Genomic DNA, 26,157 nt, shown 5'->3' with positions numbered 1-26,157 from the left:
AAAGAGAACAGTTGCAGGATCTACTGAATACATTACCTGATCATTTTGCTTAGCCTTTAAGTCTTGAACTTCTTTCGTCAGAGATGAATTTTCTGTTCTTATTGCCTTTTTCAAAGATAAAGAAGCACAACACACTCTTAACTTTCTAAAAAATTAGCTATCTTCAAAATATCCTCATTTCTCATTTTTCTTTAGCTGCTTCTTTCCCTCTCCGGAAGACCCAGAAGTCTCTTTGTCACACATGTCTACAATTCTATAACTTCTAGAGATACTCAAATGAATTTTTAATTCATTTATTCCCACAAGTATTTCTACCTATGTTTCCACAACCTCAAGAGCACACAGTATACCACTTAAGTTATTTCTCCCCCTAAACTCAAATACATCTTTTAACATTTCTTCCAGCAACCCTGTCCTAATCAAGTTAGTTAGAACTAATGATAATCACAGAACAGAACAGGAGTCTCTCCTTTCCCTGGCCTCTAATACTATTTCATGAACTTATGAAGTCTGTTAGTTATCATCTGGGCATGGTGGAGGTGGGGAAGCATTAATTACAAACCAAAAAAAAAAAAAAAAGTATTTCATTAAGACAGTGAATGCTACCATCAACTATGCATTTTTGTATTCCTAATAAAATGTTAAGTTTAACAGAAAAAAGAAATAATATATTCATTAAATGTGGACAACTAATATTAAGTTTTAAAAGTTATGGAAAAAATCTTAATTTACAGTAATTCCCTTCATGTTCACTGACAAACTCACAAGGAAAACAAATGTACAAAATATTTTACATTCAGTTCCTCCTCTTTTGTGGCCACTTGAATAAGTCCAGTTTCAAGTAACTCTTCTACAGTCTTCAACTTCTCATCCTTTTCTTGAATACTGAAATCATAAATTTAAAATATATTAACCATTTTTCAAGGTAAATACTATCAATGCTAAATATTTTATATCAATCAACTCCTGTGTCTCTCATTTCTTATAAACTTAATTTCTAGAAAGGTTTCTGAGGATCTCTGATCATGGTCTAAAAGTACTTCTTAACCCGGAAGTAAAATGTGTCAAATAATACATAATGGCCTAAATAAAATCATTCCTACACCTAACACCACAAACCTAATGTAATCCCAAATCAAACCAATCAACAGCATGCCACCAACAGCATGCCACCATACTTCCATTATGAAGTACAAAGAGCACTTTAAAAATCTAAATTAATATAGTTAATAATTCTGTTACCTCAAATTTGGTAGAAATTAGTCATTAAAATATAAAAAGAAAAATTTAAACTTACCATTTCTCCATTTGTTCCACAACATCTTTATTAGGCTAAAATAAAAATTACCCCCAAAAAGAAAAACGTTTAATTTTACTAAGTTTGCATGATGTAAAACTAATTTAAAAATATAATTCTATGAAAATTGTTTAGTTTTAATTAGAATCAAAATTTAGGAAGGTGAGCCATACTTGAAGACTGATAATAATTGAAGTGTTACTTAATTTAGAAAACACAAGACAAAAGAGAAGCAGCTACACAAAAGACACAGAAAAAGATGCAGTATGAGCCAGTAAAATGAAGCAGTACCTTCTGAATAATTTTTAATTGCCATAAAAGAAAATCTTAAGAATAAAGAAGAGAATCTGCCTTAATTCTGTATCAATTCTGTTCTTTGAATATAAAAAAAATTCAAGGCTCTAAAGCCTTGAAGACCAAGAAGGGAGGCTTTGTTCTTTCTTCTAATAAATTGATTTTTGACATTAAAAACTAAAGTATAACATTTATATGGGCAAGTGCAAAAATCCCATATACAAATCAATTAATTTTTAACATGTAGATATTATGTGACCACCACCTAGACAAATATATACAATGTTTTAAAACTGACTGTAAGTTGCAGGAGCAACACATGAATATATTCTCCTTGTAAAGCATTAAAACAGGACATGTAAGCTGACCCCCACTTTTAACTACTTCCCTTCCAGCATCTCTCCAGAAACACAAAAAGTCCCCACTGCTATAATTTATTTTGTGTCCAGAAGAGAGGCTTCCCCCTTAGCTCGTAAGCCTTCAGGCAGCTAAATAGCCTACCAAAACAGACTTGAGGTGTTTTCTTTGAATATTTTTCCCGCCCATCCCATTCCTTATCTGTACTTCTCTAATTTTCTAGTTTCTTACTTTTCCCCCAATTCTATTATAACCCTTTTCACAAATACTATTAATTTTTCCATTGCCAAATCCAAGTCCTGAGACTCCACTTCTTATATATTTCTAAAATTAACCCCCTTTTCTTCAATGCCTTAGGTTAGACCCTTGGCTTCATCCATCTCAAATATCACAATACCACACTATACTTCTCTCTGCCTGTTGCCTACAAGGAGTATTTTGTGAGGGGCACAGGAAAAACTTCCCAATGGGAAAAATTTCCCTATCACCAGAAAGGAGACTGGAGTTGTCAAAAGTATAGTAAGTCAGGTTTATAAACTACGAATATGAATCATGCAATAAGTTTACAAATTTTTCATCAAGATGGGTTTTTGTCCATCTTTATTTTTTTTTTTAAGATTTTATTTATTTATTTGTCAGAGAGAGAGAGGGAGAGAGAACAAGCACAGGCAGACAGAATCGCAAGCAGAGGCAGAGGGAGAAGCAGGCTCCCTGCTGAGCAAGGAGCCCGATGTGGGACTCGATCCCAGGACGCTGGGATCATGACCTGAGCCGAAGGCAGCTGCTTAACCAACTGAGCCACCCAGGCGTCCCAACCATCTTTATTTTTGATGATGGCCATCTCACGTAAGATTTAACAGGGGCACTTGGGAGGCTCAGTCAGTTAAGCACTGGACTCCTGATTTCAGATCAGATCATGATCTCAGTCATGAGATCAGGCACCACATCCCAGCTTCATGCTGTGTGTGGACCCTGCTTGGTGCTCTCTCTCTCCCCCTTTCCCTTACCACCTCCCCTCCCCCAACTCCCACCCAGCTAGAGCGCACACACACTTGCAGTCTTTAAAAAAAAAAAAAAAAAAAAAAAAAAAAAGATTAAACAAATTTTGTAACCGTATAGTGATGAATGTTAACTATTAACTGGACTTTTGTTGTGCTCATTTCACATTATCAACACATAAATCATTAGTCCTTCTGAAACTAATGTTATATGTCAATTATATCTCAATTAAAAAAAAGACAACACTATTAAGTTCAAGTTATCTGCACCTTAATCACTTATTGCATTATACCTTTAGTCCTACATACTCCTCCCCCACACAAATTCAAATACCTCATTGTTACCAGAGTGATCTAAAATGCTAGACAAGACACTTATTCATCCTTGCAATTATCCTTCAGGGATTTACCAACATGCTAGATCAAGTTCATGGACCATACACAGCATACAAAGTCCTTCATGATTGGGCCATAGCCTGTCTTTCTCTACTCCTTACATTGCATCCTTTGCACTTTCTACAACATGCCAATAAACTATGAATACACCAGTTTGGCCACACACTGCCATGACCCATGACCTTTTTTTTTTTTTTTTTTTTTAAACAGGGGAAAGCACAAACACAGTCCCCCACCACCACAAATTATGCAGTTGAGTTTCCCACATTTGGGGAAATCGCAGGAGTCAGCACATTCGGAGTGCAATAGATAAGCCTTGCCCTGGGAAAAACACCTTTGTGACCATATCTCCCCTGCCAGGTAAGTATTAATACTGTATTCCCTGAGCTGGATTTCCCCTTAGCTATTGGGCAAACTAATGGCTATTTTTCAAAATCAAGCCTTCTCTATGGTGCTTCTTTACCCTCAGTGTCCTTCAGATAGAATTCATTATCTCTTCCTCCAACCCTGTACCACAATTACAGAATTTTGTTCATCATACTTTTCTGTGTTACACATCTATCTCCACACTAAAAGCCATATTCCTGAGGGTAGGAACCAAGTCTCATTCATCTCTGTAGCCTCAGCATGGAGCATAGTACCTAGCATATACTCAATTCATAAACCTGAATAAAATTAATTTCCTTTAACAGAGATACACTTTAACATGTATTCTCGGTCATCAGCTTACCAAATATTCAATTGCAGAAAAGTGACCAGCTTAGCATCCATCCAACCTTTTTACTTTTAACATTACCGGCCTAACCCAATCCAATTTTGTTCTCCCTAGACAATTTCCCAAACTACATTTAATACAATAATAAATTCTTCTGCAATAAAACAAACAGGCAACAGGGCAAAGAGGAAAGAATTTCCTACCCCTATAGTTTTTACTTAATAAAAATCTCCTAGAATAAGAATAAAAATGTTGCCCCTATGCTTTAAAAAAAAAAAAAAAAGATAACTCAGAACCTTGCTTCCCCAGAAGTTTTATTTTGAATAAATGAGATCCTAGTAAGTAACTGATTTATTTGCTTCATTAGGATTATCATATAGGCTTATATCAGCATGGAGCCTTGCCCTCTTTAGTGTATAAACAGTTTACCTTACCTGGTATTTGTTGTCTTTCTGTCTCTTACACCTGAAGAAACAACAACTTGGCACCATCACTGGTTTCTGTTTCAATAAGCTCAATCTTTTCCTCCCCGATAAAAATCCATGAAGCAAAAAGACTGAATTTTTTTTTTTTTTTTTTTTATATAACTAAACTGTTCATCTCTCAACTGTCACTTAGAACTCTGACTGCTGGATAGGAAGGGGTTAAAGAAAGGTGGAAATCAAAGAAATTAAGATTACACTAATCTTTATCTCTTCTTTCACTAGCGATAGCAATAAAAATAACCAGAGAAGAAGCCAAAGAGATGGTTCTTTGGTCTGCCAAGATGAGAAAGCTAAGTCACAACTACAACCAAAACATACCATCGTAGTTAACATGTTTTCTAAACTATTTTTAAAAAAGAGAGCTTTAAGAAGAAGAAAAGTTCTAAGAATTACCAAATGGCAAATCTTAAATTAGTACCACAAAGTAAGTTTTCTCTATCAAATTCTTTTAAAAAATGTAGCTATAAAATTTTGTTCTGTGGACTCTTCATTAAACTTCCTAAAACTATTCTTCATTCATTAAAACCTATCTCATGCAAAAAGTTGTTATTCTAATAGAATATCTACAAGTACATGGGAATCTTAGGAGTATCAGAAGGCTGATTTGGTTAAGGTAGAAATTAGAGGATTTTTTTTTTAAGATTTTATTTATTTATTTGACAGAGAGAGAGATCACAAGTAGGCGGAGAGGCAGGCAGAGAGAGAGGAGGAAGCAGGCTCCCCGCTGAGCAGAGAGCCCGATGTGGGGCTCGATCCCAGGACTCTGGGATCGTGACCTGAGCCGAAGGCAGAGGCTTCAACCCACTGAGCCACCCAGGCGTCCTGAGGATTTTCTTTTTTAATATTAACTTCCACACATACGCTGGGGAATTTTATGTAAGCTATTAGAATGGCAATTCTTAAATCATCATCATATTCTCTTTAAGAAAAAGAAAAATTTAAAGCTATTGGTTTTGTTCCTGTCTAATGAGGCAGAACTAGAAGATTAAAAGATTCTAAAAGTTAAAAGATTTGTAAAGATTCCGGTTTTCTATTTAAATGTAAGAGTTACCAGCACCGTTATTACTGAAATTCCACAACAGAGTCATACATTTCTAGGCATTTGTTTTCCCTTTCATGAAGTTAATTTTAGGAAGTATTTAAAAGCTTATACACTGAAATAAGTTTCTCAGAATCTCTATAACCAACTCACAACTTAACATTCTGCTTTTCTGGGCAAGAGGTAACACAATCAAAAATTATCAATCACATTTTACCTCTTCCAAGTCATTAATGTTACATTTCCCCCCTGGTATTTTATGTAGCTACTAAAATTTTAAATGCTGCCAGCTAACCAGAGATTCTAAGATACATCCAGACTTCAGAGATGATAAACTGAGGGGGGAGAATTCTTACAACTGATGAAATGAAACTCTTATAAGCTATACGACAACAAAGGGAAATAAGATTTAACAGTAAGACTTAAATATTATTTTAGGATTACAGTGGCATGAAGTCATGTCCCCGCACTACACTAAATATCATCAGTTTAGCATTACCTCCTCTACTGCCTTTTGTTTGCAAGGGTAAAGTATATACAAAATAATAAAGATTATGCAAGGCACTATCATATTTAAGAGGAAGAGAATAAGATTATTTCTTGAAAAGTGAACAGATATTAACAAATACTTCCACAGCATGTGGCTCACCTGAAAAACAGCTACTTATACCAATTTAATACCTCCACAACGTGAATTTTCAAATAAAAAATGAAAGCATATATCTTTGAAAGGAAGTGCTACCATTTGCAACTTACATTTCAGCTTCTAATACAAGTCCCCAAGTTTAACACTATTAGAGAAACATTCAAAGCTATTTTAATGTGTCATCTAATATCAAGAGTTTCTAGAGTATTTTTAAACCCTGGAATTTGAAGAGTTCTGTAGGAGAAAAGTCCAAAGGCAACTCTTAGGAATAGCCATAGAACGGACATTGCCTAGAGCTCCAGTTTATGAAGCCATGCATACTAAGGCTGCTACGGTTTTGATAGATTGCTATAAATACAGAAGAGTCTGATGACAGCAGGGGGTAGAGAGGAGATGAAAAAATAAATATTCTAAGGGAAAGGAACTGAGGTTTAAAATGCCTGCTTAATGCCAACCACTAGGCTAAGCACTATACATAAAGGTCCCCATTTAAATCTAACAAGCTTATGATATAAATAAAATCTCAGTGTAAGAGACTTGGAATAAAAGGTCTCAAAAAGGTTAAGCAATTTGATCAACATCACTCCGCTTTTAAGTACTGGTAGCAGGTTTCAAACCCACTTTCTTTTTAAGAAACCATGCTGCCTTAGAAAAAAGGCTCCAAAAGTATAAAGACTTTTATCCTGAGAACCGAATGTAAAATACTTTTTTTTGTATTCTATGGCACTTTTTTTTAAGTGCTTATAACAGGAAGTTAGCATTAGCTTCCCCTCAAGGAAGAAAAATATTTTTCTTAGACACTTGATAAGCACAAGATGAACTGAAATGCAATGAAAAGATATACCCATAATTCAGCAAAACTCCTCAAAAATGAGGTGGTTATTATTTAAGAAGAATCAGATCTTGTTAATATTAGATATTTCTGCCTTACAATTCATTAAAGCCTTACCTGTTCAGAAACAAGAGTCTGTAGCTTCTGAACTTCTAACTGTAATGCTTTGTTTTGGTCATTTAGAATCTGAAGGAAAAAAAAAATCTCAATTTACTGTTCTATTAAGAAAAGATAAAGCAGAAAAAAAAAAAAGAAAAGAAAAGATAAAGCAATCATTTGAATAGGTTAAAAAAAAAAAAATCAACCCCCCCCCATTCAAACCCATATTAACCCTTCAAATATACTTAAAGTGACAGGTGAATTATATACTGACATACAATGCAAATTTCATGCGGTTTCCATTTTTCATTTTCAATGAATATATTTCCAAAATATAAAAATACAGGACTAGTAAAAACCACCTGTACAATGATCTCTAAAACTAGTTTTAACTAAGCCTCCCAATTCAGTCATGTGGTTTATCCCAAAACAGAACAGTGTTAACACTGTGCTTAGAATTGTTTCATATGTATTTCAAAGAACTGAAACAGTCTATGCCAATGGATTCTGGGAAATCCTGCTTTCCTAAGTGAATATTTACAGGATTCCTATTAAATAAAAGCAAAAAAAAAAAAAAAAAAAAAAAAGAGAAAAAAAAAAAAAAATCATACACATGAAGAGATGTACCCCAGCGGTCCCAATGCACTCCAACTCAAGCTGAGAGGCCATGACCAGAAACTAGCACTGCACTGACAATGGAGGCAATTAAAACTATCACAGACTACCAAATGAAAACCACAGTAGAGCAAAGACTGAGGCAAAACAAATTTCAAAAGTCTATTATAAGAACAGATAATCCAGGCAAAAAGTGTAACATTCATTGTCCGTATAATCCCCAAATAAACTACAGAAACATTGCTTCAGGGTGATTTCATATAAAAACTAGTACAATTAGACTCATTTCAACTGAAACCTTTAGTAGGTTGTTCTAAGCTCAGCTGACAAGCTTAATCACACACCTTAAATTCTTCCATTTTGTTTGAAATTTCACACTGTAGCTGTTCTTCAAGCAATCTTATTTGATCATCCTTAACATGAATACTATGAGAAAAAAAAACAATTAAAATAATTCACACAAAGGTTTACATAAATTATGTGCACAACTATCAGTTATGAGTAGCAATAATTTCTGCAACTATACTTGAACATAAATGTATGAATGGCTCCATGTACAGCAACGCTCTAATCACCTTTTTTGCATCTTCTCCAGTTCATGTGCAGCAGCAGCCTGTGTTTGGAATGGGATGAGAATTAAATCATTTCTTAGGAAGCACTCAAAACCATTCTTTCTCTTATTTTTATGTACTGAAAAGCTGCATTTCCGTATATTTGAAATAAATGTTAAAGCAGTATCTACATATTTTTGTAATACTTTTTGCTGTCCAGTATTTTGTACTTCTCACTCATCAAATTTTATCCAAATGAAAGTATCCTTTTTTGATTAAATAGCAGAAGGCTAAAACAAATGAGCACATTAAGAATGTTTTAGTGGATTCTTCAGAGATCTTAAAAGTGATCAATTCACTTGATCAAACATGAGTTTCAACATGAAAATAGTACTATCTAGGTGGGTTGTGATAGTCATGGTCAAATAGAAGAGGCTTTCAACAATATGCCATGTAACCAAACACAAATAACCATTATATTTACTATGTATATGAATGAAATTAGGGCTTGCAATTCCAATGGAAGTAAGTATAGACAAGGTCAAATTCTGACGTAAACAGCTCAACAGCTATAAAGATCTACCTGTTCATTTGCCAGGGCCTGTAACTTTTGCACTTCAGCTTTTAATAAGAAATTCATATTCTGTGTGTCCTAGAATAAGAAGGAAAAATAATATGTAAATATGCTTTGTAAAGCATCTCTTCTACCTAAGTAAAGGTCTCAAAGTAAAGGCCTCAAATCACAATTTCTTAAATAGGAAAAGGAAATCATCAATTCCTGTTATTTAGCATATATCCCAAATTATTGTGAATTGCATCATATGAGAAAATCCTCTGAACTTCTTTTCTTGGAAGGCTAATGAGGATTTTGTAGCTTAATAAAGAGACAGACACTTTTTAAATGACTTTAGAGTATTTTCCATTTTTCATAGATGGTCATACTGATTACCGTATCAGGATAATTCAATGCTTATAAAATAACTTGCCATTTATCAGAATTACTGTACCTTAAGTTCCTCTTCTTTACTTGTTAAATGATCATGTTCATTTGCTAAAGAATCTTCAGTCTGTTTTATCTGCTTATCCTTTTCAGCAATCCTTTAACAGGAAGTACATTTTTATATTCAATAAACATTTCAAAGTCAAGTCACAAATCGAAGGATTAAAAGCCTTAAATATGCTCACGCTTAGTTAAGTAGTTTCTCATGCATCTGTACCCTCCATTTCTGTAGTTCCTTTCAGTTTAGTAGTATCTATCATATACATTCTACAACTTCCTAAAATACATACCCCTGTTTTAAAACTTGAGGTAAAAGAAGTAATTTGCTCAAGCTCACAAACCTGGTAATGCCAAAGCCAGATTTTAGATCTTCTGAACTCAAGTGAGCCATGTCTATGCAAATTAAACAATACACTAAAAACAGAACCTTGTTTTGGGTATACCACCGTATAGTTAAAATACAGAGTAGGTAATAAATACTTATGAGGCACAAAAACTAATTTACTTCCATTAATCTCAAATCACAATTCTCTTTCACTGCTAAAGCCCACATTAAAAAAAAAAGGTTCCCTAACTCTTTTTACGATGAAGACATAAAAACACAAAATGTGCAGTTTAGGAACTCAACTCACTGAGGGAAGGGGGAGAGCAAAAGTTGCTCCAGATCTAGGTAAGAGTATTTTCTGAACAAGTCAGAATATAAAGTAAATCATAAGTTTTGATGGAACACGTATCATTTAGTGGTGACTAAGCAATTATAAGAGAAGTGTAGAAAGGCAGGCTTACACTTTATGTAACTCTTCTGCTAGGACTGAAGCAGAGGTCTAAGAAAGAAAAACAGTGTCAACATAAAAGCATTTAAGTCTAAAAGTTGTACAATAATCAAACAGCTTTAAAAATTAAAAGAAATTAATGTATATCAAGTTGTTAAGGCAGTATCTGGCCCATGATGAGTGTTCAATAAATAGTAGCTATTATTCTGAAAGCAACTTGATCACCAACAACCAGTATCAGGGAATTACATTGCATAAAGCAATTCAAATGAAACAAACTGCCAGGCCTGGAAATTATATAACTGACAATAAGTAACAATATACAAGAAAAACACCTACAAAGGCCATGTTTCATCTTTATCTTAGTAACAACTTCCAATAATGAAATGATACAGTTCATGATTAAGGTAACAATTAAGTCATTTAGTAATAACCATGCTCCTCTTTTTCAAAAACATACTTATAGCATTCTATATTTAATTCCTGATAAATTTTCTAGAGCTACCTCACAGCTAATAACTTAAGACTTTAATCCACTCTGAATTGATAATTCATATATACATGTACATTCACATATATACAAACATCCTCCTCTATAGTAAAAAATTCTTAGTTCATTTTTTGATTACAGTTTCTACAAAGAAAACAACTAGAAACAAATATGTGCAATCTCAAAGTTTTGGGAATTTGAAATTGCCTGAACCTCAAAAACAAGTTTTTAATGTTAAAATTACTTTTTAAGGTAGAAAAAAACTAGTACTTTTTCTACAATTTTTAGAATTTTGAAGTTGAGGAATTGAAATGAACAGTACATGTTACAGAAATAAGTACTTAGAAGTTTTTCTTTTTTAATATTGTATTATAGATATATACACTTTAGACTATAACTATGTTAAAAAGCAATGTTGCCAAAGTATAACAGGTCTAACAATACAACTTGCAAAACTCTGGAAGGTGTCCCCACTTACTAAACAGAAGTTTTAAAGTGATCTTTTTGCACACATAATCTTTTTGCACACATAAAGTGATCTTTTTGCACACATAATCTTTTTGCACACATTATCTATTAACATACTGTATTATATTATTAACATACTGCTACCACCTGAGGGTATATAAAGTTTTCCCTTATGGCCAGTCAGTATTTAGTAAGCATTTTTAATACATAAACCACTATTCTAAACACCACTTGGGCAATTTCTTCTGTTTTGAGTCAAGATTATGAACGTTTCTTCCTCCTATGGTAAAAACTCTCCATTAGTTGGATTTGGACTTCTTTCTTGGTATTTTCCCACAACACTATATACATAATTATCAGAGTGTTGGGCTATCAGGACTATCAGTGTTGATTCACAGACTAGTTTCCCAACTACTAATCCAGTGCCTGGCACTCAACAGGCATTCAGACAATTAATTTAATGGCTAAGAATTATATTCTATCATTATTAAATTATATGTATTTATATTATATATTGGTAATAATATGTTATCATTATTATAATATATATTAGTAACGACAAGCAATATGAAAGCACAATTACCTGGGCAGCTATCTGGGAATGGAATTGTTGAATTTGAGCTTTCAAAGCCTCGTTCTGCTCCAAAATATCCTTACATAAATAACAACCAAAAAGAAGAGGGGGGGGGGAGTGTGCTATTAACAAATATACCAATGTACATGAACTAAATGAGGTACAAACTTGTGTTTATCTTTAAAAAGGCATTCTCAGATTCCAAAACCCATAATTTTAACAACAATGACTAGGCACTATATTTTGAGAGTTGATATAGAAGGTAAATTAAGAATAGGTTGTGTTGTCCCTAATCTATCACAAAGAACTTAAAGACTGAGTGAGGACATCTTTAAGCACATATTCAAACACACCGTATTGTGACAACTGCTCAAAGATTAAGTTATAATTATTCATCACCACTCCACAATTAGGATAAGGTAGATGGTCCTCTCTCTTCTACAGACACGCATTTTCTCAAAAAGAGAATTAGATACCTGAACTTGCATTTGTAAAGACTCTTCTTTGGTCACCCTTTTTTGCTCCGATTCCATTAACTGCATTAGTCTCTGCTCCAACTGTTGCTTTGATACCAAGGTGTCTGTGAGCTTACTATGCAGACTCTGTACTTCATTTTCTTTGGCCACAAATTTGCTCTGTAAATCTGTAACCAAACAGCATTTTACAAAGTTCTCTTCCTTTGCATGGTTACTACTATTCATCTTTAGCACAGGCATTATCTCCTCTAGAAGAAAACTCCTTGAATCTCTCCTCTTTTCCCCCGCCTGCACATGGCTCCTCTGAGCAGTCCAGGTTTACCTTTATCACAGAACCTGCCACACTATACTAATTCTGATCCTCACCTAGGAAGTACACTTTCTGAGATCAGAACTACCTTTTCTCTATATCCAGAGCAGTGCCCAAGGCTTGGTGCACAATATATTCTCAAAAATGTGTTAAGTTAATGGTACATGAATGCTTAAAAGTGTTGTATCATTTCTTGAAAGCATTCTTTATATCCCCAAAGACACTTTAGTAAGTTATCTAGTGAATTTTTTATAAATTTCCTGTACAATCCTACCTAGAAAACAGAGAAAGTTGTTGAGGGCTGACAAATGTCCTGGTGTAGAATGAAGTACAACTTTTCTGTCTGCTTCTCTTATTAGCAATGACCCCAAAACAACAACAACAAAAAAATGAGAAACAAACACAAACTATCTTTGATGCAATCAGAAATGAATTAACTCCAAATCCAGAAATTAAGATAAAATGAATGGGGAAATAGATGATCACTAACATGGAAGGGGAAGGTGTCTGAAAAATCTGGAAAGTCTCAGGAAATGGAGGTACTAGGTATCATGAGAGCTACCTCTTGGCCCCACAAAATAAACAAGTTCACCACCACAACCACCACGGAAGAGAAGCAAATAAAGGGAAAAAGAGAAAATGCAAGTGAGTGAGTGTGTGTGTGTGTGTGTGTGTGTGTGTGTGTGTGTGTGTGTTTGTTTATATATATATATATATATATATATATTTTTTTTTTTTTTTTTAAGATTTTATTTGACAGAAACACGGTGAGAGAGGGAGCACAGGCAGTTGGAGTGGGAGAGGGAGAAGCAGGCTTCCTGCCGAGCAGGGAACCTGATGTGGGGCTCGATCCCAGGACCCTGAGATCATGACCTGAGCCAATGGCAGACACTTAACGACTGAGCCACCCAGGTGCCCCGCAAGTGTGTGTATACTTTAAAAGATGTTGCTGTCATAACAAGACACTAATAACAGAATGAAACAGAACTCAAAAAAGAACTTATAATTAAACATACTGGTCAGATCCAGGATTAGAACTCAGAAGAGCATAATATTTCTTTACCAGCAATAGTGAAAGAACACTGAATTAATGCCTTCAAACTTCTGTAGGGAAAATTATGAATAACCTAGAACTCTCCATCCAATCAAACTCAAATCAAGTATGAAGATAGAAAAAATAAAAACGTTTTCAGATATGCAAAGCCTTAACAAATGTACTTAGAGGCATGCCCTCATGGGACTAAAAGATATGCAATTAAATGAAGGAGGAAAGCAAGAAAGATGGCAGTAACATAGTATCCAGAATACAGGTAGTCTCAGGAAGACAGCTATGGAGCCAACCTAGAAAACAAACAAGTCCTGAAACAGGAAGACAGGGGACTCCAGAGGGATATCCCCAGGAAAATCTGAAAAGATTCTCCACTACCTCATATGCTGAGAGACAGGCAGAGGAGAGAGGATAATAATTTAACCATAGGTAAAATTTTAAATCATAAAATAAAAATCAAACAAGTCAAAAACATAAAGCAGTAATTAGTTCTAGGAAAGAAAACATCGTTCACGGGAAGAATTGCAGTTTTAATATTTATCTTGGCTCAGGACTAAGCTACACTGTTATAATGATGTCAACAATGAATACTGACATGATCAAGAAGTATGCGTAACCACGCTGGCAGAGTGAGGGGAAGGAGGGAGGAATGGTGTGGGAGTTAAGACCTCATTTCCTGTAATAAAAGTCAACAGATGCCTATTAAGGGAAAGCAGTAAACATACAAATAATACATGTATTTACAAATATGATGGAGAATATTAAAAGCAAAAATGATTGCTTCTGGTCAGAGTGAGGTTTTACGGTTTACAGTTACATAGTTTATAGAGAAATATATATAGTTTACAGCTCAATTCTTTTGTCAACATTCATATGTGCTTCATTGATGAAATGTAAAATGTAAATTTAAAAAATAAGCTAATGTATCTGAACACTGACATAAACTTTATATATAAAGAAAAAAGCCTTTAAGTATGTTGGGTATATTAAAATATTGAACCAAAGGGAAATATGGGAATGGAGGGATGGCAGGCATGGAGAATCAGAGGAAACCAAAGGTCTAAAAAGCTAAAACTGTATGATCTATCCTACTGTTTGGAACTATATTTTACTACACTGACTCTTACAGGAGAAAAGGAGTAATGGTGACAAATAATACACAAAACACAAGCTCCATTATCCCCCAGATGGATTCATCAAATTAAGTAATGAAAGTCAGCATTTAAGTAGACTGTTTTAAGTCAGCTATTTGAAATAGTAATGCTCTTTCTCTTCACAATACAGAAAGTGAGTCCTCCTTTACAAACAAAAAATAAAGAGGTAATCAAGGAACCAAAAGGAATAACTACAGAAAGGAAACACACACAACTAGATTCCTATTACTCCATTATAAACTATAATTTCCTTTGCAATTTAATGCTTCAGGATAAAGCTAGTAGAGAATTTATTTTAGGAACTCTAACAACTCTTAAAAAAATAAAGTACTCTGAAAGTGCAAAAGCTACTTTCAATGGCCTAAACAAAAAAGGTCAAATCACACTTTCTTCATACACAGAGGGGAGCACATTTTTTTTAATTAACATATAATGTATTATTTGCCCCAAGGGTACAGGTCTGTGAATCATCAGGCTTACACAATTCACAGCACTAACCATAGCACATACCCTCACTAATGTCCATCACCCAGCCATCCCATCCCACCCACCCTCCTCTTCCCCAGCAACCCTCAGTTTGTTTCCTGAGATTAAGAGTCTCATGGTTTGTCTCCCTCCTGGTCCCATCTTGTTTCATTTTTTCCCTCCCTACCCCCCCATCCCCCTGCCCTGCCTCTCAAATTCCTCTTATCAGAGAGATCATATAATTGTCTTTCTCTGATTGACTTATTTCATTTAGCATAATACCAAAAGGGGAGCAAATTTAACCCAGGACTATATACCAAATTTACACGAATACCTCTCCCCTTACCTTGCTGTGCTGCCTCATGCTCTGCTGTTCTCTTCCTAATATAGCTTTGGACTTCTTCCCACCTTCTCTCAGCTTCTTGTAGTTGAACCTGGAAAAAGAGTAAGTCAGCATAATCACAGGATTTCAAATTAAAAAAAAAAAAAAAAAAAAAAGCATCCTCCTCTTTACTCTTGTCATAAAACTGCTTATTCCATCAGTCTCCTACATTAATAAAACAGGCAGGTATGTCCAGACTTAAAACATACAAAGATATCAGCCGCAGTCATTCTACCCTCCAATTTACAAAAACCAAATATTTGTGCAGGTAGATCACTATAGCTACTACTATGTATATATCTGATCTATTTAGCTAAGATCTGTTTTCCATTTTTATTTTCTTCAGCTGATAGGCTTTCAAAAGACAGAATGGTATCTTTACTGCTAAATCCCAGGTACCTACTGGTACCTAAAATTCAAATTTTGAGGTCCAGCACAACACTTCAATGAAGACTATAGTCTTTAATATCATTTATCTCCTTATCCATATCTATACAGAACTGCCCTATTTCTAAGTGCCAGCAGTAAACAGACCAGCAAGATAAATTTTGAATAAAAGAAAGGATAATTATATTAATCTCCCAGAGGGACCATGAAAATGCCAAGAAAACAAACTTCCACCTTCAATTACTCTCAAAGTCCTTTTAACCCCTACCACTCTGAAACTGATATTAAGGTATGATTCTACCAATGACCTAGGTAGGAATCTAATACACTGGACTTACACAAATTGAAGTATGTGTTCAATAAATCCTCTCCCCAGTAAAAGGAGGAAAGGACAATTCTATTTATCACTCTACTCAATATGCATATGCTATAAGGTACAAAAGAAACAAATCTATTCCTCTGTAGCCTAAGCAACCCCATGCATGACTTCTCAACATGAGCTTCTTATGGTACTAAGTATCCTTCTGGTGTCTTAAAAAAACTGTGACTTTTTTTTTTTTTAATACTATGGCTCAAGTGAAAGCTAGTGGAGCAGTTCTTGGTCTTGTTGCAAAGGAAAATCATCTATTCCAATGCTGGAAGGAAAATATGCCCTACAGAACTTACTGAAAAATCCAAGTTATGGATGATATATTAAAGGTAATTTTAACTACTTGATTTTTGCCTCACATGTGAACCCTAACCACCCAAAGAAATTGTATCTGTCAATCAGCAAATTTAATTTTTCATTTCTTCAGTCTTTAACTTCAGTCTCAAGCCTATATTCAATTCTCTTGTTACTACACATGCTTCTACACAGGCAGAGCACTTAAATTACAGGTTCCTTTAAACCTCAAACTGCATTTCTCAAACCTACATACACATTTAGGTCCCTAAATTGAATATCTACATTATTTATTAAATGATAACAAAAGGGGTGGGACTAGATCACCTTCAGCTGAGTAACTGCTTGCTCAGCATTCTTCTTTTGGACCTCCTCTTGCTGTAGCTTTCCTGTTTTCTCCGTTAGCTCATTAACCAACCTAGCATAATCCTGGCGTAGTTTATTTAGTTCAGCAGACTGCCTGAAAACAGTAACTGGATTAGGAACCTTCTGTTATTACAAACACATAAAAAGAATAAACAAAACATATTTGATACCTGTTTTTCTGAGTAATTCCACTTACAGCCAATCGAAAAGAAAATGTTTTATGTCTACTAATAATGAAGTTTGGCTGACTATAATTTGTGAATCATCCTGGTAATAATTACACAAATTCTAAAATCACCATAATCAAGAAAAATGGATGACCACATACTCATGAGCATAAGTCAACAGCATCACCCTCAAACGGGTGTTCTGAAAATCTACTGAAATCAGAGTGCTTATTATTCTTATAACCATGCTACTAACTCTTCTCTAAGGCACAGTTTCTCAAAGTATAGACCAGGGCCAATTTCATGACTATCACAAGGACTAGGTCTTAATATGCAGATTCCTGGGCTCCACCTCAGAGTCACTGAATCATAATCTTTTAGGGGTAGGACTCAAGAATATGCTTTTTTACTGAACATGCCAGATGCCTTTCTGAATAATGAAGCTTAAGAACTGCTGTTAAAGGGGACAGGTGTTTTAAAACTTAGAAATTCAGTTTCATATATTTGTAGACAATGTTGCACTGCTAGCACTGTGTTTATCACATAGTTTAGCTGAAGAGGATCTTTACACAGCAAGAAAATTGTTTTGGAAAATTAATTCATTTTAGAAACAAATGTAAAACACAGAAATCTAATCTATTACTATCAAACACGATTTTGATGGTTCAAGAAAATATTCTGCCATTCAATTAAAAATAAAGCATTTGGAAACATACTTGCTTTCTAGCTGGTTTGTAGTGTTGCTGACAGCATCTCTCAGTATGCCATTCTCCTGTTTCAAGTGAGCTATCTCTGCCTCCATCTGCTCACGAACTTGCTGGAACTAAAAGTATTTTACAAACATAAGATTTACAAACAATGACTGCCAAAGCTAACTTAAAACATACTTCATTATAATGAGAATGTAAAAGGCATCAATAGAATGAAGTTTGGACCATCTTTCTCAAATAAATATAAACAAATTTAAAGGATGAATTATGTTTCTTTTTAATAATTATTTATTTATTCATTTGACAGAGAGAGATACAGCAAGAGAGGGAACACAAGCAGGGGGACTGGGAGAGGGAGAAGCAGGCTTCAGCTGAGCAGAGAGCCAGATGCGGGGCTCCATCACAGGACCTCAGAATCATGAACTGAGCCGAAGGCAGCCCCTTAACAACTGAGCCACCTAGGCACCCCAAGGATGAATTACATTTTGATTGTGGTGAATGCAAAGTAAATACAAGCTGCCACAACATTCAAGAATGCAAGTGGATGTTAGGGGCTATCATACTGGAAATGATTAATACAAATAGAAATGTTGTTTTAGAAATAAAAGACTTAGAATTTCTTTCCTACCCAACAGACTCCTACAGAATAACCCTATCTTGATCCTTTATCAATTTTATGTTTGCAGTTTTTAATGAAAAGATTTTAGTAATCAAAAGTTTAAAAACTGAAAATATGTTTAACACATTCATATTATCACAAACTGAGCTATAACCAAATAGATGGCAAATTCATCATGCAAAAATCTATTCTCTAACATTCTGGCCTTTCAACCCACAGAATGGGAGAAGATATTTGCAAATGACAGTACAGACAAAAGGCTGATATCCAGGATCTATAAAGAACTTCTCAAACTCCACACACACACACACAAAACAGATAATCGTGTCAAAAAATGGGCAGGAGACACAAACAGACACTTCCCCAATGAAGACATACAAATGGCTATCGGACACATGAAAAAATGTTCTTCATCACTAGCCATCAGGGAGATTCAAATCAAAACCACATTGAGATACCACCTTACACCAGTTAGAATGGCCAAAGTTAGCAAGACAGGAAACAACGTGTGTTGGAGAGGATGTGGAGAAAGGGGAACCCTCTTACACTGTTGGTGGGAATGCAAGTTGGTGCAGCCACTTTGGAGAACAGTGTGGAGATTCCTTAAGAAATTAAAAATAGAGCTTCCCTATGACCACACAATTGCACTACTGGGTATTTACCCCAAAGATACAGATGTAGTGAAAAGAAGGGCCATCTGTACCCCAATGTTCATAGCAGCAATGGCCACAGTCGCTAAACTGTGGAAAGAGCCAAGATGCCCTTCAACAGATGAATGGATAAGGAAGATGTGATCCATATACACTATGGAGTATTATGCCTCCATCAGAAAGGATGAATACCCAACTTTTGTAGCAACATGGACGGGACTGGAAGAGATTACGCTGAGTGAAATATCAAGCAGAGAGAACCAATTATCATATGGTTTCACTTATTTGTGGAGCATAAGGGATAACATGGAGGACATGGGGAGATGGAAAGGAGAAGGGAGTTGAGGGAAATTGGAGGGGGAGATGAACCACGAGAGACTATGGACTCTGAAAAACAATCTGAGGGTTATGAAGGGGCAGGGGGTGGGAAGTTGGGTGAGCCTGGCGGTGGGTATTATAGAGGGCACATATTGCCTGGAGCGCTGGGTGTGGTGCATAAACAATGAATTCTGGTACACTGAAAAGAAATTAAAAAAAATAAAAAATAAAAAATTCGGGCCTTTATTTCTTATTTCAGAATTACAGAACCAAGAGATAAAGAACACGAATCTCATATTCCTGTAAGGAAAGGTCTTATTTTAGAATGTGAAATAATCTTAATTTTAAGAAAACCTAATTGAGAGAAATTAAAGTATATGTATTTATCTTTCAGAGAACATATCACATAGAACCTATATCCTGGCTTCTAAAAAAGAAAAAGAAAAAATAAATCACCTTCCACCCTCAATAAGAGTACTACAAATACTTGACTTAATAGTAAGTAGCAATTAAGAAGAAAAAGAAAAGAAGAAAGAAAAAGAAAAAAATCATTTGAAACTAGGAAAATCAATTCTTTAATAACCCATTTATTAATGGGAAAGGATATCTCACATCACTCGGGGTTGAAAAGACAGAGGATCAGGTCAAGTGAAAGCACAAAGCAGTGGATACTATAAGAACCTGACAACAGATTCATTCACTTCTTTTTTAGTGTTTTTCTGTGGAAAACACTGGGACTTTGATAGCTGTGAAGAATAAGATTTTTTAGCAGACTAGCAATGTGATCAAAATAATATCTAAGAAATAAATATCTGACAGTATTTACGTGTTAGAATGGAAATGAGAGATTAAAAAGCCACTATAATTATTCCAGTATGAAATAATAAACTAAGGAAGTATCTAAGAACTGAATGCAAGAGTACCTTGAAATAAAGTATCTTAAAGATTTCAGAAAAAATTGTAAACTGGGCAAGAGAGAGAAACCAAAACGATTCAAGCCTGAGGATAATAATGCCTCGGATATTGGAAAATAAGAATTTGATCAAAAGCAAGAGTTTGATCTTAGACATATGTTAAATTTGAGGTGATGACGAGAGCTTCCAAATTGAACCGTCAGCTAGCAATGGAAAAAATTCAAAAAAAATCACTGGCCCAGAAAGATCATATAGGCTAAATACTACCCACCCAATAGATAAGCCAACACAAACCATGTTCTTCAACAGCCTCTTCATCAATGATAAAAATGGTATTTCAATCTTAGAGAAAGAGAACCAACCAACCAACCAGACTTAATTGGAATCATGAAAACGAGTAACACATAGAAAAAACAGTAAGAACTGAACCTTCTGAAATGCTGAAAGAAGAGAGGTGGAAGTAAGACAAGAGTCAAGTCACTTGGCCAAAACCTTAGGAGTCCTCATCCTTCGTTATCAGCTCTCTCTCTTGCTCTCTCCTCTACTCCATCACTAAGCCCCATCTACTAACTCTTCTGTATCACTTAAACTCAACCCCTCATTGTCAACATCTGATTTTAGGCCCTTGTTCTCGGACCTGGATTCCTGCAAAGCCTTGCAATTATCTCATTCCACTCTCCATACTGCTACCAGAGTAATAACTAAAAATACTAGTATAATCACACTGCTGAGTTCCATAAACTCTTTTAGTGGCTCCCCAGTCTTCAGGTATATAAGGCCCTTTAAGACAGGGCCTCTATTTACATCTCTAGATCTCTTCCTCACTCTACCCCTGATTTCCAAACACAACTTCTAGTGCATTTCTTATGAACTGTTATCACTGGGCAACCTCTATCAAAAACACTTGGGATGCACTCATTAAAAAGCTCCATCCTAAAGAACCTAGATGTCCATCAACAGATGAATGCATAAAGAAGATGTGGTAGAGGGGTGCCTGGGTGGCTCAGTCGTTAAGCGTCTGCCTTCCGCTCGGGTCATGATCCCAGCATCCTGGGATCGAGCCCCATATCGGGCTCCCTGCTCAGCATTAAGACTGCTTCTCCCTCTCCCACTCCCTCTGCTTCTATTCCTTCTCTCTCTGTCCTGTCAAATAAATAAATTAAAAAAAAAAAAAAAGACGTGATACACACACACACACACACACACACACACACACACATACATACAATGGAATACTATGCAGCCATCGCAAGAAATGAAATCTTGCCATTTGCAATGACGTGGATGGAACTAGAGGGTATTATTCTGAGGGAAATAAGTCAACCAGAGAAAGACAATTATCATATGATCTCCCTGATATGAGGAATTTCAGAGGCAGAGCTAGGGGTTGTGGGGGGTAGGGAAGGAAAAAATGAAACAAGATGGGATTGAGAGGGAGACAAACCATAAGAGACTCTTAATCTCACAAAATAAACTGAGGGTTGCTGGGGGGTGGGGGTGGGTGATTGGGTTATGAACACTGGGGAAGGTATGTGCTACGGTGAGTGCTGTGAAGTGTGTAAAACTGGTGATTCACAGACCTGTACCCCTGGGGCTAATAATACATTACATGTTAATAAAAAACTTTAAAAAGTTCCATCCTGGGCCCCAAAATAAGACTCACTGAACAATCACCTCTAGGGATGGGACTAAGGAATCACACCAGTAACTCACTGCCCATTTCTTCACTCTTTTACCTGATAATGCCTAATTGTTTTAAAACATTCAACAGTCTGCATATCATTTCTAATAAGTCTTCCCTATAATCCTCCTCTTCCCTACTCCCCATCCCAATAGTTCCAAAGCATCCACTGCTTACTTCTACAGTAATCCCCCCCATCCACAGGTAGTACCTTCCAAGATCCCCACGTAGATGCCTGAAGCTGCAGAGTACTAAACCATGGGTATACTATGTCTTTCCCTATACATACATACATACATACATATCACGAACTTTAATTTATAAATTAGGCACAGTTAAGAGATTAGTAACTAAAAACAGAAGTGCAACAATACACTGTAATAAAAGTTACATGAAGGTGATCTCTCTCTCTCCAATATATTACACCGCATTCACCCTTCTTGTGATGATGTGAGATAGTAAATGCCTACATGAGGAGACGGAAGGTAGTGACGTAGGCACCGTGACACAGTGTTAGACTACTACTGACCTTCTGACAGTATGTCAGAAGAATCATCTGCTTCCAGACCACAGTTGACCATGGTAACTGAAACTACAGAAAGTGAAAAGGGATAAGGCAGGACTACTACATTGTAATGGAGTATTTACTTGTCAGTTTCGAGCCTCTGCCTCATACCTACCTCAAAAAGGTGCTTACTTACAGACAGGGAGCCAGTTTAACTAGTCACTGTACCATTGCCCAGCACATACCCTTGCACATATTAGGCACCTAAGGTTTGCTAATTAATGAATGCAAAATTTCATTTTGTTTTCAAAAAATAAAGATACCTTCATCTGCATCTGCTGAGTCTCTTGATAACTAACATGCATTTTGTTTTGAAATACATTATGTTCCTTTTCTAATGTTCCAATCCGATCTTTCATCCTTGCTATAACCACATTGCTTCTTTCTTTCTCTGACATCATTTCCTAGAAGAATAAACCAGAAAAAACATTATGAAAACTTATTTAAAAATAATACCATAAGATTATAATTTTAAAAAACATTTTTAGCATCAGCAAAACTGATGTAAGACAATCATGAATTTTGAAATAAGTACATGCTTGAGGTCAAAGGTTTAAAAAAGAAATTGTCTCTGCATCTTACCTGCATCTAGCTTTACATCAGTTACTTTTCATAAACACTTTGTTGTTCCATCTACTCTTATTCCAAATCTACTTTCTGGTCTAAGAGTTAAAGAGCTGAACCTAGAATAATTCCTACATTCTAACTTGATTATAAGAAAGAATAGCTTTAAGGCAAAATAATTAGGGTTTAGATAAAGACCTTAAAAAAAATAACCTAGCAGAGAAAAAAAGTCATCTCTTTGCTAAGAGAAAAGATAAAAAGATGTTTATAGTAGAATGGAAGATTGGAAGAATGAAAAGTAAAAAATCAGAACTCCAAGTTTTATTATCTTCCCAAATCAAATCTTAAAAGGGTGATTTCATTTTGTATTGCAACTATTATGAACTCCTAGAACAAATATTACCAAAGTAAAAGAGAGCCAACCAACTTTAAAGTTACCTGCAGACATCATCAGTTTATACTCCCTCCTCTAAGAAACTGAAAAATTTTAAACTTTTTTTTTGAAGTGAATATATGCGCCCATGCAGGGGTGGGGGGTGGAGGTAGGGCAGAGCGAGAGGAAGAAAGAGAATCTTAAGTATGTTCCACGCCCAGGATGGGACACAACTCAATCTCACAACTCTGAGACATGACCTGAGCCAAAATCAAGAGTGGGACGCTTAACTGAATGAGCCACTGAGGCACCCCCCAAAACTTAAAACTTTTATGGACTGTATGGACTGATGGTTTCCGCCCATAAGAGTTTACTTATATCTGCAAAGTGTTATATTGATGTATATAATACACTTAGGAAGAAAGTACACACGTCATAAGTATATAGCTCAATGAATTCTACAAAGTGGGTAACTTCTTAATTTTTAAATTATAGTCTGAAAATTATAGCCAATAAAACTGTACTAAAGTGTGTAATCTTAAGGAAACATGCTATTTTAGTAACATTTATTAACAACTTTGATTAATCTTAATCTGACCAAGTTTTTCCATTTACTTTTATTTACTTCAAATTCACATAAAAGGTATTATATTCAAATGAGGCCATCCTTATAATGTCATCAAGTAGCTTTATGAAAGATTAAAAAAAAAAAAAAAACCTCATTTACTGTATTTAACTCCTAAAAGGAGAAACAAGTACTTCAGGAGGAATAAGACCATAATTTTCCATAGAATTTCAATTATGTTCTCAGTCTACCTAATTTTTTTTGGAGATATAATTAACACAGAACATTATATAAGTTTCAGATATACAACATGGTTCAATATTTATATATATTGCAAAATGATCACAATAAGTCTAGTTAACATCACCACTATAGTTACAAATTTTTTTTCTCATGATGAGATCCTTTAAGATGTGCTTACTTAGCAACTTTCAAATACATAACACAGTATTACTAACTATAGTTACCATGCTGTACATTACATCCCCAGCACTTATTTTCTAATTAGAAATTTTTATCATTTCACATGATCTTTACATAATTTTTAAAGGTTTTTTGGGTTTTTTTTTTTAATCTCTCAGAGTAAAATATCTGGGGTTTGAAGAACTTCATTGATTAAAAATTATAAATATTTATCACAAGAACCATTATAAATAAAATCACCTATTAAGAGTTCCACATTTATCCTAATGGATTTAAATAACCAGTTCTATGCTTCCTTAGAGACTAATTATAGGTCAGACCCAACTGAAACATGCCCCCAGTGCCCAAATGCTTCTGTTATTTGAAATTAATATACTTAGGAGTACTGTTACTTTAAATTTGTAATTCAACTGCAGGTTACAATATGAAAAAGTGAGAAATCACCACCATAATTCTGTAAGAAATTGACTCTTACTGGGTATAAATTTGCTATAACAAATAATTAAATCTGTGATTACAATTTCTGAAATCCCTCACTGCTTTTGATTCAGAACACAGAACCGTTAAATCCAAAAATGTCTTCACCTGAGTCAACTGCTTACACCGATCCTTACTAGCAGCCGCGTCTTCCTTCACAGCAGCAAGTAACTTGTCTTTTTCTTGAAGCTGATGTACAAGTGCAGTCAATTCTCCTTTACTTGACTACAATTAGGAAATCAATACAGAATTAGTAAGAGTGAACATGAGCTACTGAAAATTATGAAAATGAAGTATCTAATAAAGTGTTCTTAGGCCAATGCAGAGTTCACAATTACATATAAAGCAGAATCATGTTCAAGTACTACTCAATGAAATAACATTCATGAAAGTCACTGTATCATTCTATATTCTGATGCATACAATAGGATACATATCAACCAAGAAATAAATTTTTTTAAGATTTTTTTATTTATTTATTTGACAGAGATCACAAGCAGGCAGAGAGGCAGGCAGAGAGAGAGGAGGAAGCAGGCTCCCTGCTGAGCAGAGAGCCCGATGCGGGGCTCGATCCCAGGACCCCGAGACCACGACCCGAGCCGAAGGCAGCGGCTTAACCCACTGAGCCACCCAGGCGCCCCAAGAAATAAATTTTTTACAAAGAATTCTAAGTCTCCAGTTTTAAACCCAGAGTCAAGATAGCAATCTCCTTCTTCTCTTCCTAAAAGATCAAAAGAGGAATATGAAACCAAAATGAGAACAACCAAAATGAAACAATCATCTGTAATATCAAAACGTACATCAGAAAAGACTGCCAAAATTAGTGCAGATCAAATACAAGTGCTTGACAACCCTATCAAAATACACAAGACTATAGAAGTGCCCCGGTGCCTAGTTCTCTGAAATTAACCAGCATATCCTGAAAGGAAAAACCAACAATCTTCCACTTGACATCAGGAACAAAGACAGAAGGTAAGAATCTTCTTGGAAGGAGAGCTCAAGAAGCAAGAAAGAAGAAATCAGACAAACTTTACAAAGAGAGCAGCTAGTGAGAAAGAGTCGAGAGAAATTCTCTATAGTGAAACTCCACAGTGAAGTCTTTTTTTTTTCTTATGATTTATTTGACAGAGAGAAAGAGAGAGCACACAAGCACAGGAAGGGACAGACAGAGGGAGAAGCAGAGTCCCCACTAAGCAGAGAGCCCAATATAGAAATCGATCCCAGGACCCTGGGCTCATGACCTCAGCTGA

General features: G+C 35.2%; 1 protein-coding gene across 4 annotated transcripts in view; it reads right to left on the bottom strand.

The window, feature by feature from the left end:
* Window positions 1-26,157, bottom strand: part of LOC111160030 (kinectin 1) — a 108,352-nt gene that overhangs the window by 38,161 nt on the left and 44,034 nt on the right. For all 4 annotated transcript variants that reach the window (XM_022522820.1, XM_022522810.1, XM_022522801.1 and 1 more), the window contains exons 6-21: window positions 25,016-25,132; window positions 22,769-22,909; window positions 17,765-17,871; window positions 16,843-16,975; window positions 15,429-15,516; window positions 12,106-12,272; window positions 11,639-11,707; window positions 10,111-10,148; window positions 9,332-9,422; window positions 8,908-8,976; window positions 8,349-8,386; window positions 8,118-8,199; window positions 7,177-7,245; window positions 1,298-1,332; window positions 795-885; window positions 37-105 (exon numbers count right to left, since the gene is read on the bottom strand). In XM_022522820.1, coding sequence (XP_022378528.1) covers window positions 37-105; window positions 795-885; window positions 1,298-1,332; window positions 7,177-7,245; window positions 8,118-8,199; window positions 8,349-8,386; window positions 8,908-8,976; window positions 9,332-9,422; window positions 10,111-10,148; window positions 11,639-11,707; window positions 12,106-12,272; window positions 15,429-15,516; window positions 16,843-16,975; window positions 17,765-17,871; window positions 22,769-22,909; window positions 25,016-25,132 — 1,404 coding nt within the window. The remainder of the gene's footprint in view (window positions 1-36; window positions 106-794; window positions 886-1,297; window positions 1,333-7,176; window positions 7,246-8,117; window positions 8,200-8,348; window positions 8,387-8,907; window positions 8,977-9,331; window positions 9,423-10,110; window positions 10,149-11,638; window positions 11,708-12,105; window positions 12,273-15,428; window positions 15,517-16,842; window positions 16,976-17,764; window positions 17,872-22,768; window positions 22,910-25,015; window positions 25,133-26,157) is intronic.

The sequence above is a fragment of the Enhydra lutris genome, unplaced genomic scaffold, assembly GCF_002288905.1.
Source record: "Enhydra lutris kenyoni isolate GAN:26980312 unplaced genomic scaffold, ASM228890v2 scaffoldscaffold4, whole genome shotgun sequence".
In the NCBI taxonomy this organism is placed as follows: Eukaryota; Metazoa; Chordata; class Mammalia; order Carnivora; family Mustelidae; genus Enhydra; species Enhydra lutris.
The sequence above is the reverse complement of the archived record's forward strand: the minus strand, read 5'-3'. Positions and strand labels throughout refer to the sequence as shown.